General features: G+C 45.9%; 1 protein-coding gene across 1 annotated transcript; it reads right to left on the minus strand.

The window, feature by feature from the left end:
• Positions 1–2,071: 2,071 nt before the first annotated feature.
• EMP1 (epithelial membrane protein 1) lies at positions 2,072–5,289 on the minus strand. Its single transcript, XM_007454635.1, has 4 exons — positions 5,212–5,289; positions 3,180–3,279; positions 2,924–3,064; positions 2,072–2,238 (listed from the first exon to the last, which is right to left on the minus strand). Exons 1-4 carry the CDS (start codon positions 5,287–5,289, stop codon positions 2,072–2,074), a joined length of 486 nt encoding a protein of 161 aa, XP_007454697.1.
• Positions 5,290–14,347: the final 9,058 nt, after the last annotated feature.

The following is a 14,347-nucleotide window of genomic DNA, read 5'->3' on the forward strand; positions in this document are numbered from 1 at the left end:
GGGAATCAGAATCTGTTTTTATATGCCTAAAGTTATAAACACTTGTATCAAAATATTTACAATTATAGTATATGAAATACCAATCTATTAAAGAAGAAGCCAAATACAGTACTAGAACAACCCACCAACGTAATGCAAATTACATGAGACATAAATGGCACAGAAACAGAGTAAAAGACAAGGGAATACATGGTTCACTCCAGTCACAGTTTGACTTTTTAACACAATGCTAGTATCTCTTTTGGCTGTATCTGATATGTAAATCTGCTTCTGCACTCAAGACAGCCTTCTAAAATCATGTGATCATAATTTAAAAGTTCACTATCCCACAGTTTTTGCTTGCCAACCAATTTACCCCACAGCCCAGATAATTTGGTGGCCAGCTCTCAACATTCCCCTAACCAGAATGAACATAGAGAAATATACTTAGTAATAGTCCTTTTACATAAATACAAGCAACTGGGGCATAATAGCTCCCCAAAAGGAAACGCATATAAGAAACGGGATGAAGGGGGAGCTAGAAGATGAAAAGTAGGCAAGATATCTCAGATTCTCCCTAGGGTAGATATTCTCAGATTGGTAAAGGAAATGTCTTCCACCAAAAAAATACCCGTTAGCCAGAATCTGAGATGGCTTAAAATAGCTGCGCCAGGCCAGAGCAATGCCTGCTTAACCAGGAATACCATAGTAATACCATACTTCTAAGTCCTATATAGAAACACTCTTGTGGCAGCAGACAAGCTCAATTACCACCTGACTGGGTACCACAAGAGTTTTTAGGGGGTTTTTTTCCTTAAAGAAAATATCTGCCCATCACCTATATTTTTATTTCTCTCACGGAAATTTTCTTATTTTCCTGGAAGCACAGACACTCTGTTCTTTTTGTGACTGAAATCTAGTATGCTTAATACTTGACAATAATATAGCACCTTTCATCCAAGGATTTGTTGTTTGGTTTTGGTTTGTGTGTATTTTAAGAAGCTTCCAGAATTGCCTTGCCTCACCTGTGTTGTGGGATAGGCAGGACCTCTGAAAGGCAACCCCACCAGCTCATGTCAAAGCTAGAGCTGTCTCTGAGCCTAGGAGCCCTGGTCCCCAATGTGGCTAATTAGATAAAACTTCCTCAAAAGTGTGTAATTTAGAGGGAGAGTAACAGATTGCGTTGCACGGGTCTTTGTCCTCTCTCACGTTATATACTTGAAACAAACGTTGATTGCATGGAGAGAGGTTCCTAATAACATAACTCTAACATAACCCTGCTATAAGATTGTCCCTTTTTCCCATAATTTGTGTGGTGCTTCCACCACTGAATTGGTCATTAGTGGCTTTGCAGAAACTCCAAAGAGTTAGAGCTGCCTTGGCTTTAAAGGAGAGGCCAGGTAAAGTCTGTAGCAAGAGGTCTCCATGAGGGACAGCTGTGTGAGGTCTAGTCTGGGTTCTGACCACGCCCCAGGCCTTCCACTGTGAAAAGTTCTCTTTCTCAGTTTAGCTAACACACCAACTTAGCCTTAATCACTATCTCTCTTCCTCCCATTTTGTCACAAATACCACAGAGCTAAATCTCTGTTCCAACGAGGGATAATGGCTCACTGGCCAAAGTCCTCCCACGGGGCCCTTCAGATGGTGCTGTTTTGCTTTGGGTCAGAAGGGCAGGATGGCTTCCAAGCCTGGCGTATTCCGCATAAGAACAGTATCTGACCTTGCTGGAATTTGTACCGCTATATTAACTAGGTGCAGTAGGTCTGAAGACTGAATTCACCCTTGGAAGTAGAGCCAGCAATGTGGCAGCTGCTGGGGCCCCAGGCAGTGTATGTAACTGATAACAGCTGGAGGCTGGAGGGAGGCCCTCTGGCCTGCATCCAGGGAGCATCCATCCCAGCCCGGGGCAGGGGCTGGACAGTACAGGACCCCCTCAGTCACGTTTGGGTTTCAGCCCCTCCCCCCTGCCTTCCCCTCCCCGCAATTCCCTCTCTTGGTTTTTCCTGCTTAGCAACTCCCACTCCTCTCCCAGATTCAAGGACTCCCTCCTCCCCACCCCCCACCCCCCAGATCCCCAACAACGTGTTCAGCCTTATTTCTTTCTCAGGACCAGATAGAGAATGCCGATGATGAAGCTGAAGCAGAAGCAGATCCAGGTCAGGATGAAGGAATAGCCGTGGTGACTCTCCGGGTACTGGTCTTCAGAGTTCTTGGCATAGTGATAAGTGTAGGTGGAGGCCCCCACCAAGATGCACAGCCCTGCAGGTGAAAAACAACGATTAGCTGTTGGTTTGGTTTCTTAACATGAAAACCAAGAAAAAGATTTTATAATTTTAGGAAGAGCCTATTTCCCTCATGGGCGATGGGAAAATGAAATCTGAAATTTGACCCCCAACGGTAGTTCTGTCGATTTGCCCCAAACCAAGCTTGATGGCTGTGTTGGCAAATCAGAGGTGTTCGAGTTCTCACATCTGCACTGGTTTGTGTGGCTGAAACACAGCATCTCGGGTCCACCCCTCAGCCTTCCCATCTGGACCCCAGCACACAAGGGCAGGCTGCCTGAGGGATGCAAAAGAACATGCCTTCCACCAAACTGCGTGTGTGGGGGAAGAATGACAGGAGAGTGGGAATGGCAATTATTGTAGGCATTCTGGCAGCGGTTTCATCTTTCTAAGGAATCCCACATCCCTGCCCCCTTCAAGGGTCTTGTATACAAGTACTACTGATGGACGGACTCCAGCCACTTGGTAGCTGCCCGGGAGCCCAGGTTTAAACAATGAAGCCTACGAGGGTTCTTATTCCAAGCAGCTATCAGGGGTTCTCCCAAAAAGCACAAATCGTACGAGGCGGTTTCACTGCCCCACGTGCTCAGCTGTTAAAGCTGCCGGGAGCACCCATGGTAAGATCTACGGGAAAGCTTTTTTCTGGATAAGCTGATACTCACAGCACACCAGCATGGTGGCCCCCGAGAGGAAAAAGCGGTTGCCTTTCTCCATGGTGAACAGCTGGAACACGAAGACCACGAGGGAGATGACGGAGAAGATGATGGACAGAATCATGAAGGCCTGCACTGCCTTGAGGGCATCTGTGGACACAGGGTGCGGGGGAGTGAGGGTGTTAGGCTACCCAGTCCCCGAGGGACTGGCCATTTCCCTGAGCGCACGAACTGTCGGCACTGAGTACAATATCTTTATACGCACCTTCACCGCTGTATGACAGGCTGTGACTGCAGTCATTAGTGGAAGTACAGTTTTTCCAAAGACCTACTGATATTGCTCCAACATCTGAAACCATCCAGACCTGAAATCAAAAAGAAATAAAGGAACTCTTCTCAGTACTCTGTAATGACCTATACGGAAAAAGAATCTAAAAAAGAGTGGATATATGTATATGTATAACTGATTCACTTTGCTGTACACCTGAAACTAACACAACATTGTAAATCAACTAGACTCCAGTAAAAATTTTTTGAAATAAATTTTAAAAAGAAATAAAAAGTTGTTTAAAAACTAACCCCCTGCTTTGAAAGAAAAGGAAACAACAGATCACCTTGCATCAGGACCAAATCTTAACCAAGACTCTATATTTAGCCATAAACATGGTTTATTTCCATCTCTTGGTGGAAATAAGGTCTCACTAAAACTGAAGTCACAAAGGTCCCAAGAAAAGAGAGAGAAGAACGTGTGACCAAGGAAAAGTCACCTCATTCTCTGGGCCTCACATCCCTCAACACTTAAAAAAAGAAAAGAAAATTTCTAAGCGATTTAAAATTCTAAGGCTCTAAGAAATGGAAACCCTGCGTGAGGAAATTGGTTTTAAGGAGGCACAATTCATACACCCTACCAAGATTGTTTCATGGAAGGGCCTGGCTAGAGGGGAAAAAAGTTAAGGAAAAATGTTCAACTGGAAAAAAGTAAGCAACATAAATGGCAACGAAGAAAATAGCTGAGTGATCAATAAGCCACTTTCATCTAAACAGAAAGATAAACCTTGATCGTCACAACATGCAAAGTAATCCCATAATAACATAGTCTAGCCACAGCCTTCCTGTGACGGCAGCTGAAAGTCAAAGAATGACCAAAATGTGTTCCCCGAGGCTCACCACAGTGCCAGTAAAACACTTATCCTTCTGGGATGGAAAACAAACACCCAGCCCTGTCTCCACAGAGTGTCTGTTAAAATGAGAGTTATTGGAAAAGCAGGGCCAGGATGCCAAATCGCCTGCCTGCTCTTGATTTAATAAACAACTCTGTGTCCAGCCCCATATCAGAAGCTGATAATTCAGATATTCAGCACTCAGCATCCACTAATACAGTTTGAAGTTGTTTATCGGACCTGTTATCCTGAGAGACTTGAAGGGCAGTGTACACAGCGGCTAGATTAGAGTCTGGAGGAGGCCACATGGGTAAGCGTTCTAGCTTATCACAGTGATGTTTCAATTAGCCTTGCCTATAATTATACCCACGATGTTAACCCATTTATCCTTCAACTGTAACAGGGACCTAAACAGGTTCTGGAACCATTTTTGTCTGTCTAGTGATGGGTGGCCTTGGTTTTGGGGTCCAAGGAGCCGTCTTGTTTTTCTTCTGAGAAAAGCACAATGGACCCTGCAAACTACCACTAGAGGTCAGAGTAGCCCAAGGTTCGGAGAGAAGAGCCTGTTGCTACCTCCATATTTTTAGGTTGTTTTGTTTGAGTTAATTCAGGGGAATCAGGTTAATCTTGCAAAATTCCACTCTCGCATGCTACTCTATGCCCAGATCTTGAATCTGGTGGTCGGGCCACCAAAGTGTCTTATGATCTCACTCCCCTTTCTCCTTCTAATCAAGGTCCCCAGAAGGAAGGGAAGTTCTGCCCTGCCACGCAGGTGTCCTCATTATGCCCTGAACAAAGCCTGTCCCTCCCGGCTGGGCTCCTTGACCCGCACACCTAGAAGGCGTCCCATGCTCCTTTCACTCTGCATCTTTAGCAGAGAGAAACCCCACCCATTTACCTGTCCTCCAAGCTCCACCTACACTGAGAAGCCTCCTGTGTTCTCCAGACTGGCGGGATCACTCATGTAGACACTTGTTACTTAGCTGTTTGAAGTGCAAGTATGTGTTTTTTTTTTTCCACAACTAAACTGTAAATTCACAAAGGGCAGGAATTATGGCTTAAATGTCCTTTGTAGCACTTTATGTAAATATGCAAATAACTCCCAAATGAATGAATGAACAGAAGAACACAACTCACATTGGCAATGGTGGAAACAAATAACATGATGACGGTGGCGATGTGGACCACAAAGATACTGGCCAGTAACACCAACATCTTGGCTTTTTGATGGCTTGGGAGTGAAGAGAGTTCTGAAAAGAAAGGAGAACAAGAAAGGGAAAGGACAGGTTACTGTCAGACTCAACACAGTAATTCAGCTTTCCCACCTGGGTGCGCTAGCTGCTGAAATCAGGAAGAGCTGCAGTAAAAAACCATCAAGATTTCATCATAAATTCCTGCAAACAACTAGTTAGCCCAGTTCCCCCAAGTACCTATTCGTCTATTTAAATAGACCTAAACAGAAACAGAATTCTGCCTCTCAGGTATTTATATACTCATCCTTCTGACACAGCCTGTTTCAAAGCAAGAAAATTTTATGGTAACTGTTATCATTTTATTTTGTTTGTGTTTTAGAGGCCAAAAGTAGGACTTTGGTTTTTAAAAGGGCTTTCACAGCTGTAATTTCCAGGTCTCTGTGCAACAATGTCATATAAACTTCTATTTTCCACTAGGGAAGTGTCCACGCTTCTATCAAACTGCTCACCCAGCAAATTTTAATCGAATTTTCCTCAGACCAGCAGCTATTACTCAATGCCCAGAGACTGAATGGGCTACTAACTTGATCCCAGATGAGATATAAAACGTGAGAGCCACAACTTCTATTATGATAATGCTGTTCGATATTCAATAATTATAACTACCTAATTACAGTTTAACGGTCTGATCATCTACCAATGGAACATTTTAGACTGGTATTACTGCACCGGAGCCTCTGGGCTGTGTCATGGTAGGGACTCTGCTATTGACCTGGGGGCATAGGGTTATATTTCCTATGATTCAATATGACAGTTCTGGGGGCTGGATGCAGCTTGAGAGACCAAACGTGCCTTTGGCTTATGCATGACATTCACCCAAATGCCAATCCTTCAGGACTCAGTAGAGCAGATGGGTAAATGCATCCATCACACGGTGGGTGGGGGGGATGGGGAACTCAGAGAGATTAAGAATGTGCATGGGTAAACAAAAGCGTTCAGCCGTAATCTCAGCAGAATAGAAGACAGGAGCCCATGGGTCAGCAAACCTAGAAAATAAAGAAAGTGTGAACGATGCATGAGAGGGCAGCTATTCTGATTAATGTCAGCTACAGGAGTGCTTTGTCATTCACGCCCAAGACAGTTCAGAGGCGGTGCCGGCTCAGGAACTTCAGAAGAAAAGGGCTCGGATTATTGACACTCTAGGCAGGGTGGATGTGTGGCTGTCCCCTCTCAGGGAGGAGTTGGCGGTGCACATCCAGTAACTGTGTCCCACTTCTCTCTCTCTCCCTCCACCTCATTTAACTGAAGCTTCGGGCATGCTTGAGCCCCTTTCACATTGGACCGGGTATTTACTGGAGAGCACGGATACAATCATTCCAACACTTCTGATGTTTTTGATCTCGTCTCCCTTTCCTCATCGTACACTCAAAATCTAGAATGACCTACGGTACCCCGGGGGCCTTGCTCTTGACAGGCTAGGAATGAGAGGCAGACACTGGCCCCCACTGCCCACCCGACCCATTCCCACCCCCACCCCGCTCTCTCCTTCCCCATCCGAGCACCTCCTGCCACCTAGATTCTTTTTGTAGAAATGTGTCCAATGGAACTGTGAACGACCAAAATGATGAGGTTTATCCTGCGGCTTCAGGGCAGAGCTTGGAGATTTCATGCCTGCTATTAATAACCTCCCCACACATTCAAATGCATTTTTGCTTTTCTCAGGTCCTTGCACACTTCCTCAGTTTTCTGCTTGACTTTAATGCACAGTGAAAAGAGGTTTTTGAATTAGACAGAGGTTGAGTTAGAATCGTGTAAAGTTGTTTGACCTTCCAGTCTCAGTTTCCTCCTATGTAAAGTGAGGGTTGCAATGCTAATCGTACAGGGAAATGTGAGGGTTACATTGGATCATATATGGAGAACTTCCAGCACAGTGCCTGGCACATGGCAGATACTAATGGGGTCGCTTTCGTTGTGATTATTAGTATTACTATTTTATTATATGAAACTGAGTAGCTGGCACCAAACCAACCCAGTCCATCCGTCACCAGGCTGCCCCATGTTAAGTGCCAGTAATAGGATATCTGCTATCCAGTTCACAAGGCAGTGTGTATAAAATCATTTAGGTCCTCTTAGAAATTGTCTTTATGCCTAATCCTTGCCCTCTGTGTGGGAGGACCACTAGGAACACCCTCTTAGAGATGAGGAGGGGAATCCTCACGCTTCTCAGCCCTGTGCTACCCATCCTCCAGGCACCCCCAAGATTCACACCATCACTAGATCCTGAGCTTACCCCTCATGGAGAAAGGAACAGGCATGAATTAATTCTCTGAATGCAGGGAATTAAAATATTATATAACGTGGGCTTCCCTGGTGGCACAGTGTTTAAGAATCCACCCGCCAGTGCAGGGGGTGCATGTTCGATCCCTGGTCCGGGAAGATCCCACATGCCGCGGAGCAACTAAGCCCGTGCACCACAACTACTGAGCCCGTGAGCCACAACTACTGAGCCCTTGTGCCACAAATACTGAAGCCCATGCGCCCAAAGCCCATGCTCCACAACAAGAGAAGCCACCGCAATGAGAAGCCCGCACACCGCAACGAAGAGTAGCCCCAGCTTGCCGCAACTAGAGGAAGCCTGCGCGCAGCAACGAAGACCCAATGCAGCCAAAAATTAAAATAAATAAATTTATTTAAAAAAATATTATATAACAAGTCATGTTTACTCCTCCTTGGGCTCTACAAATGACTTTTTTATTCCTTTTCTTCTAATTTACAAACACCCTCCTCCTAATAGGGGTTGAGGGACCAAAGACAGAATATAACACACCAAGTGATGCCTCTTAAATGAGGTCGAGGAAAGCGTTCTGAGTCTCCTCTCTTACTTGCTGTTGGGGATCCAGCAGTGTTTTCCATCTCCTTGGATTGGTCTGTAACCCTCCAAAGTTGAGTCTGGTTCCTTTCTCCCCGGCTCACACTGTCCATTTTGATGACTTGAACATAATTGCCTTCCAATTACCCTGCACCTTCACCGTGGCCGGTCCACTGCCCACCCTGGGTGCACGAGCTCCTGGCCAATGGCTCTCACTTCTGATCTAACCCACAGCCCCCCCGACCATTATTCCCCTGCAGGGTGCAGGCAGGAGTGAGTGGTGGAATCGAGCAAGGAAGCGACTCTCTTTCAGGGTATTTAGATTTCTGTAATCATGCCACATCTTTTCACCAAAGAAAGGAGCAAAATGTCTTGGATTAGCAAGTGTTTGTAGTGCACGGAACACACAATTCTCTCCACTTTTGGCTGCTGTATCCAGCCGGAAGTAGGAGCTGCTTAGCTGGAGCTACTGCATAACACATATAGGAACCTCTCCATTTTTCATTGCCCCAAATTTGTCAGGTTTTTATTAGTATCATCCATTGTCGGCTTAGAGGGGCTTCCTTTAATTTCATTGGCTCTCCCCAACACATTTGGAAACAGAATGAACTGTCTTCTTAAATGCCTGGCCTGCATCATCCCTAGGTACTCAGTCCCTATACTAGAGGCCCCCCAGCAGATGAGTGGGGACCTATCAAGTAGTACAGCAGTTTGGGTAGAAATCAAAGAAGACCCCATGCTCCCACGGGGTCCACCCACCCTTCACAGGCAGGGAAGATTTCTGAGAGCCTCATTCCCTGGCCTCGTGTATATCTTGCTTCAGATAAAAGCGCCAGAAAGAGACCATTTCTGAGCATTTATACCTTTGGAAGTATTGGCTGCTACAACTTTCTTTCGTGGCAGTATGTTTCACTAAAACAATAACTGAGTTCTCTCTCCCACCTCTCCAAAATGCTATGGATAGCACACACCAACGGAAAGCAGACCCCTAGTCATAGCCGGGCAGCTCAAACCAGGCAGTAGAGAATAACAGCATGGAGGTTCTAAAGAGCTGGGCGCCACACCTTCCTCCCAACAGAGCATCAGTGCTCGGGAACGTCCCAAAGTTTGTCACATGGTTGCTGGGACTTCCCTAACAACATGATCTGTGGTTCTTGGAGTTGGACCCAGGCCACCAGAGCTAGTGAATCCACTGCATTCTCAAGGGATAGGATGTCCACTGACTGTTCTATGTGGGGTGCCAGGAACACATTTCTCTTCCCACCACTGGAAGCAGGGTAGGATCGCCCCCCTTTACCCTCATTTACCCAACAAGCTTGGGGACAGGAGTGGTCAGGGCTCCGTGAGGCTGGGTGGGAAACTGAGAAAAGCAGAGGAGGCATGAATGCTGACTCTAGAGAGAAGTGATCATTAAGAGAAATGGAGGTTAGCGACTTAGAGCCACACACAGGCTCTCTTTATTCCTTTCCTGTTCTTTCTGCCCTAACGGACAGGCCCGCCGGTTCCTTTTCCACCACCGCCATCTTTGTTTCTGACCATGCTTCCCCTGTTCTCCCTGCATCGCCCAGACCACACTAGGGCGGTGGTCTCTTTACACCCCTGTCCCCGATACGCGCCTCACAACCACTGGCCATATTCTAGATCTGGATGAAGTTCTTTGCTAATAGGACATTTATTACAGTTAGTGAAAATGAGCCTGAAGATTACGGTTGCTGGTGATTGGAGCTGTAAATCACTAACTCATGTTAGGGAGAAAGATAACCACCCTCTCTAGTTGGCTCCGTCCACTTAAATCTTTATTGGTTTCTTGCCTCCCTCTTATACCCAACCACCCCCCACCACCACCACCAATGAAAGAATCAAAGGAACATATCCCTGAGACTGCCTTTCTCTTTGTCTTTTTCAGGTAGCCTGACACTTTTAAGGCATTCTGACCAGGAGAAATTAATCAGGCCTCTGTGGACACCTTTCCTTTTCTGATGGGTGACTCATACTGCAGAGACTTTGAGAATCATTGACTTCTAAACAGACAATTGAGATGTTAGTAATTTGGCTCCGTGATTGCTAAGCTAGGGGTCAGGTAACTTTTTTTCTGCCCCGGAGTCTGTGTGTTTATTGAGCAGCCACCAGAGTCTAGGGGAAGCAATGCTTGAGGGTGGTCTAAGGAACAATAATTGGGAGCGATACAACAGAATAGAGCCCCCAAAACCTATTTCTCCAGCAAAGGAAGTGATGGAAATCCTCGGCTTGAGTCACTGAAGAACTCGCCAGAGACTGGATGTGTCACATAATCAGAAACAGGGATCTGGGGGTTGTGTGAGCAATGGGGGGGTCCCACAGAGCTCAAATGTCTGTGATTCACTTGGAGTGTGTGAGAGTCTCACAGACAAAGGCAAATGTGGCACAAGATAGCTTTCTGAGAAGCCTGTGGATCTGGCTGGCTAATAGCCAGAAGATAGTTTAGTCATTTCCCTGGCAGCTGAAGACAGCCCAGGCTTTTCTGGGGAGACAGGAGCAATAATGACCAGATGCCAAAGTCCCTCCCCATCACTCCTTCCTCTCATCCCAGTTTGTTTGTTTTTTTAAACATCTTTATTGGAGTATAATTGCTTTACAATGGTGTGTTAGTTTCTACTTTATAACAAAGTGAATCAGCTATACCCATATATATATATATCCCCATATCTCCTGCCTCTTGCGTCTCCCTCCCACCCTCCCTAGCCCACCCCTCTAGGTGGTCACAAAGCACCAAGCTGATCTCCCTGTGCTATGTGGCTGCTTCCCACTAGCTATCTATTTTACATTTGGTTCTGTATACATGTCCGTGCCACTCTCTCTCTTTGTCACAGCTTACCCTTCCCCTCCCGTGTCCTCATCATCCCAGTTTCATTGCTGAAAATAACACAGTCAGGTCATGCATTTTTCCTCCAGTATTTATCTCCCGTGCATCCATACTTTCCACTCCCACTGTCATTGTCCAGCTCAGGACCATCAGCCTCTCCCGCGGTCCTCTCTCTGAACTCCTCCCTCTTAAGTATATGCTCTGTGTCACTGGGTTATCCGACCAAGTCACTCATCTTCTCAAATCTTCCAAACACACCACCACCCCACCACCAATCAGGAAAGAGGATCCAAACACCTCATGCTGGCCCTGGGAACCCGAGGAATTTTAAACCCAAACAGAAGTAGTCATTTTCCTCCTGTTATTAAAATCACTGGTGGCAACCCGCCTAGTAACAGAATCATTTGTGGAAATGTTTCACTCCCCCACCCCTAAGATTCTAAGTTCCTGAAAGGAGAAACTTGTCTATGACAGGTACAAAGTATCTGTTCAGCGAACAAATAAATGAATCAAGGCAGGCAATATTTTCTTTTCTGTGGGAAAACAACCAATGTCAAAGTAACTAAAGTCTTCATAAAAAACAACAGAATTCTCCAGAGAAAATGTTTCCCCCTTTTTTATATAGGTGAACTTTAGTCCTGTATTAGTTTTAGAAATTTTTTATATATTACTGTAACTATGTATTGAACATCTTACTACAGGCAAACTCTGTGAATATTTCCTGAGTATCTTTTTTTTTTTTTTTTAATTCTTATTTATTTTTTGGCTGCGTTGGGTCTTTGTTGCTGCACGCAGGCTTTCTCTAGTTGTGGCGAGCAGGGGCTACTCTTCGTTGTGGTGCGCGGGCTTCTCATTGCAGTGGCTTCTCTTGTTGCGGGGCACAGGCTCTAGGTGCTCGGGCTTCAGTAGTTGTGGCATGGGGGCTCAGTAGTTGTAGCTCGCAAGCTCTAGAGCGCAGGCTCAGCAGTTGTGGCACACGGCTTTAGTTGCTCCGCGGCATGTGGGATCTTCCCGGACCAGGGCTCGAACCTGTGTCCCCTGCATTGGCAGGTGGATTATTAACCACTGTGCCACCAGGGAAGGCCTCTGAGTAGCTTTGACATTTGAATATTCAAGGTTATATGTGTGTTTGTTCTCTATTATTCAAGAAGAAGCAAGTAAATGCGAAGAAAAAAATCTTAAACTTCTAAATACTATTTTGTGTATTTAACTTCCTTATCTACCTCTTTAAATTACAGACTCTCTGACTGAAAAGGGGCTTTAAAATTCCTCCCCAATGCATGAAACTCATCTATAAATCTACACCAAGGAACTACCTAAATCATGCTTAAACTCCTCCAGTCACGGGGAGCTCACTACCTACCAAGACCCCCTTCCATTAGAAAGGTCCTGACAACACATCAGAGGCTGCTCTTGACAATGACTACCTTGATCTTACTTCTGCCCTTTGTCTAAGGCTTCCTTGTTAGCATTTTTCTAAAGTGGTCACTTTTCCAGCAGAACTTCCAGGTTATCAGAGAATTAGCCAGAGGACGTCACCTGAGATCCCCAAATCTCACTAAGTCATGAGATGACCCAACTGCTGGACACACTCTGTCTTTTCATTGATTGATGCTGTCAGTGAAATCCCCATCTCTTTCTGGGTACCTGCAGACTTTGAAGAACGCTTTCTCAGACCAAGACACAGTGCTTTCTCCAGATGAAAAGCAAAGCCACTCCTGGTCATACCATCTCCATGAGTCAGCCCACATCTGCCCATTTTCCTTCGTGGCATACCCCAAACTGTGGCTGTGCTTCTCCTGGGGACACTGTGCAGGGTGGCAGCACGAATGCCTTTCTGTCCTCTACACATCAGGATCATTTTGCTTTTGTTGGTTTATTTTGATATGTTTCTTTCCCACTGAGGATCATTTGGGTTGGCAAAATGAATGTCCAGCAGAAAAGGAAATACTCTCTTTGGGGAGCAGCCATAGAGGATGTATCCGGAGGAGGAAAAGCCTGGGATTAAAGGCAGGGCTGAGTGGATGAGACCTTGGATGAGCTTTTCTGACCATTGTTCTTGTTGTTTTATGTCAAGCGTACTTTTCCATTCTAAATATTGTTTTTATGTAGGGGTGGGAGAGGGGGGCATTAATTTCTCCGTGGGAAACATGTGGAGAAAAAGAATCCTGAAGGGCTATTTCCTCCTGCTTCTGGATGTCTGATGTTTGGTGGGGAAGGAAAGAATTTCAAGCTGTACCTCACTATATACACATCATTCCAGGGTCTGATGTTTTCAAGTGCACAGGGCAGTTTTTATGACCAGGAGAATCATGAGCAATCAAGTAGCAAAAGTAACAGGAATCTACATGCTCCAAAGAAAACAACTATTTTTTCATGGTCCTGGGGGTAAGGGGACTGCACCTCCCAAATGTGGGCTCTCATGAACGGGGGTTATTATAGAAAAGGTGATGTTTTTCCGGCGCTGCTGTCGACTAGCATGATTCTCCCGTAGTTAGGGATGAGGAACTGGGGGTGGGGGTAGGAGGATGTTATTGAAGGGGAACCAAAAGAGAAAAAAGAGCACCTATTTGAAAACCAGATTCTCATAAAAATTCTGCCTCTGACTAACTGCTAACTTTGGGAAAATAACATACCCTGTCTGGACAGTAGCTCCTAGAGAGACACAGTATTGCACAGCAAAAAGAGCACAAATTCCAGGTTCAACTCCTGACTGCACCACTTTAAAAAAAAAAAAAAAAATTCAGTGTTAATGAGGTATAGTTGACATATAAAATTGTAAGCTATTTCAAGCACGTTGAAACTCCAGCCCGTTTTAACTGTGATCTGCAGACCTCGTAGCCTTAGTATGAGGACTGAAGGGCTCCTGCCTGACACAGAGCAAAGGCTGTACAGTTGTTGGTTATTCTTTGTGTTCCTTTATGGAAAATGAGAAGCTCGGCCCCGCGAAATGGGCTTGAAGCTTCTCGGGCAGAAACTGAGGGCCAGCAACTCTGCTAGAAGCAAACAAGCAACGTGAAGCTTGTTTTTCCAAACGTCCCCAAAGAGAATAACCTTCTCTCTGGTTTCCCCTGGTCCTCTTTTGTGTCGGGGAGTGGCTAGATCTGGGGGACATCTGCCAAGGCTCCAGCCAGACCTGGGCAGCGAGGCCGGGCCCAGCCCGTGTCCCCGGCCCCGGCCCGCAGCTGGTCAGGCCATCGGCAACGTCCCCTGGGCGAGGAAGGAAGCTTCGTTGTCTTCTGCTCCTAACAAAAGAGGAGTGTTCTGGCGGCCAGAATGTCTCCGAGGGAGAGGTTGCCAAGATAAGAACTAGGGTTTGGGAAGAAAATCAAGGTGTGGCCCAGCCCCAGGGGCCCTTGGCGGGGGGGG

The sequence above is a fragment of the Lipotes vexillifer genome, unplaced genomic scaffold (assembly GCF_000442215.2).
Source record: "Lipotes vexillifer unplaced genomic scaffold, Lipotes_vexillifer_v1.1 scaffold911, whole genome shotgun sequence".
NCBI lineage: Eukaryota > Metazoa > Chordata > Mammalia > Artiodactyla > Lipotidae > Lipotes > Lipotes vexillifer.

Bases quoted from the DNA above. Each gene is read 5' to 3' on its own strand.
- EMP1 (XM_007454635.1), bottom strand. From the start codon at position 5,289: ATGTTGGTGTTACTGGCCAGTATCTTTGTGGTCCACATCGCCACCGTC. The intron at 3,280-5,211 runs GTGAGTTGTGTT...TTTTGATTTCAG, and splicing joins TTGTTTCCACCATTGCCAAT to GTCTGGATGGTTTCAGATGT. The intron at 3,065-3,179 runs GTGCGTATAAAG...CTGTGTCCACAG, and splicing joins CCTGTCATACAGCGGTGAAG to ATGCCCTCAAGGCAGTGCAG.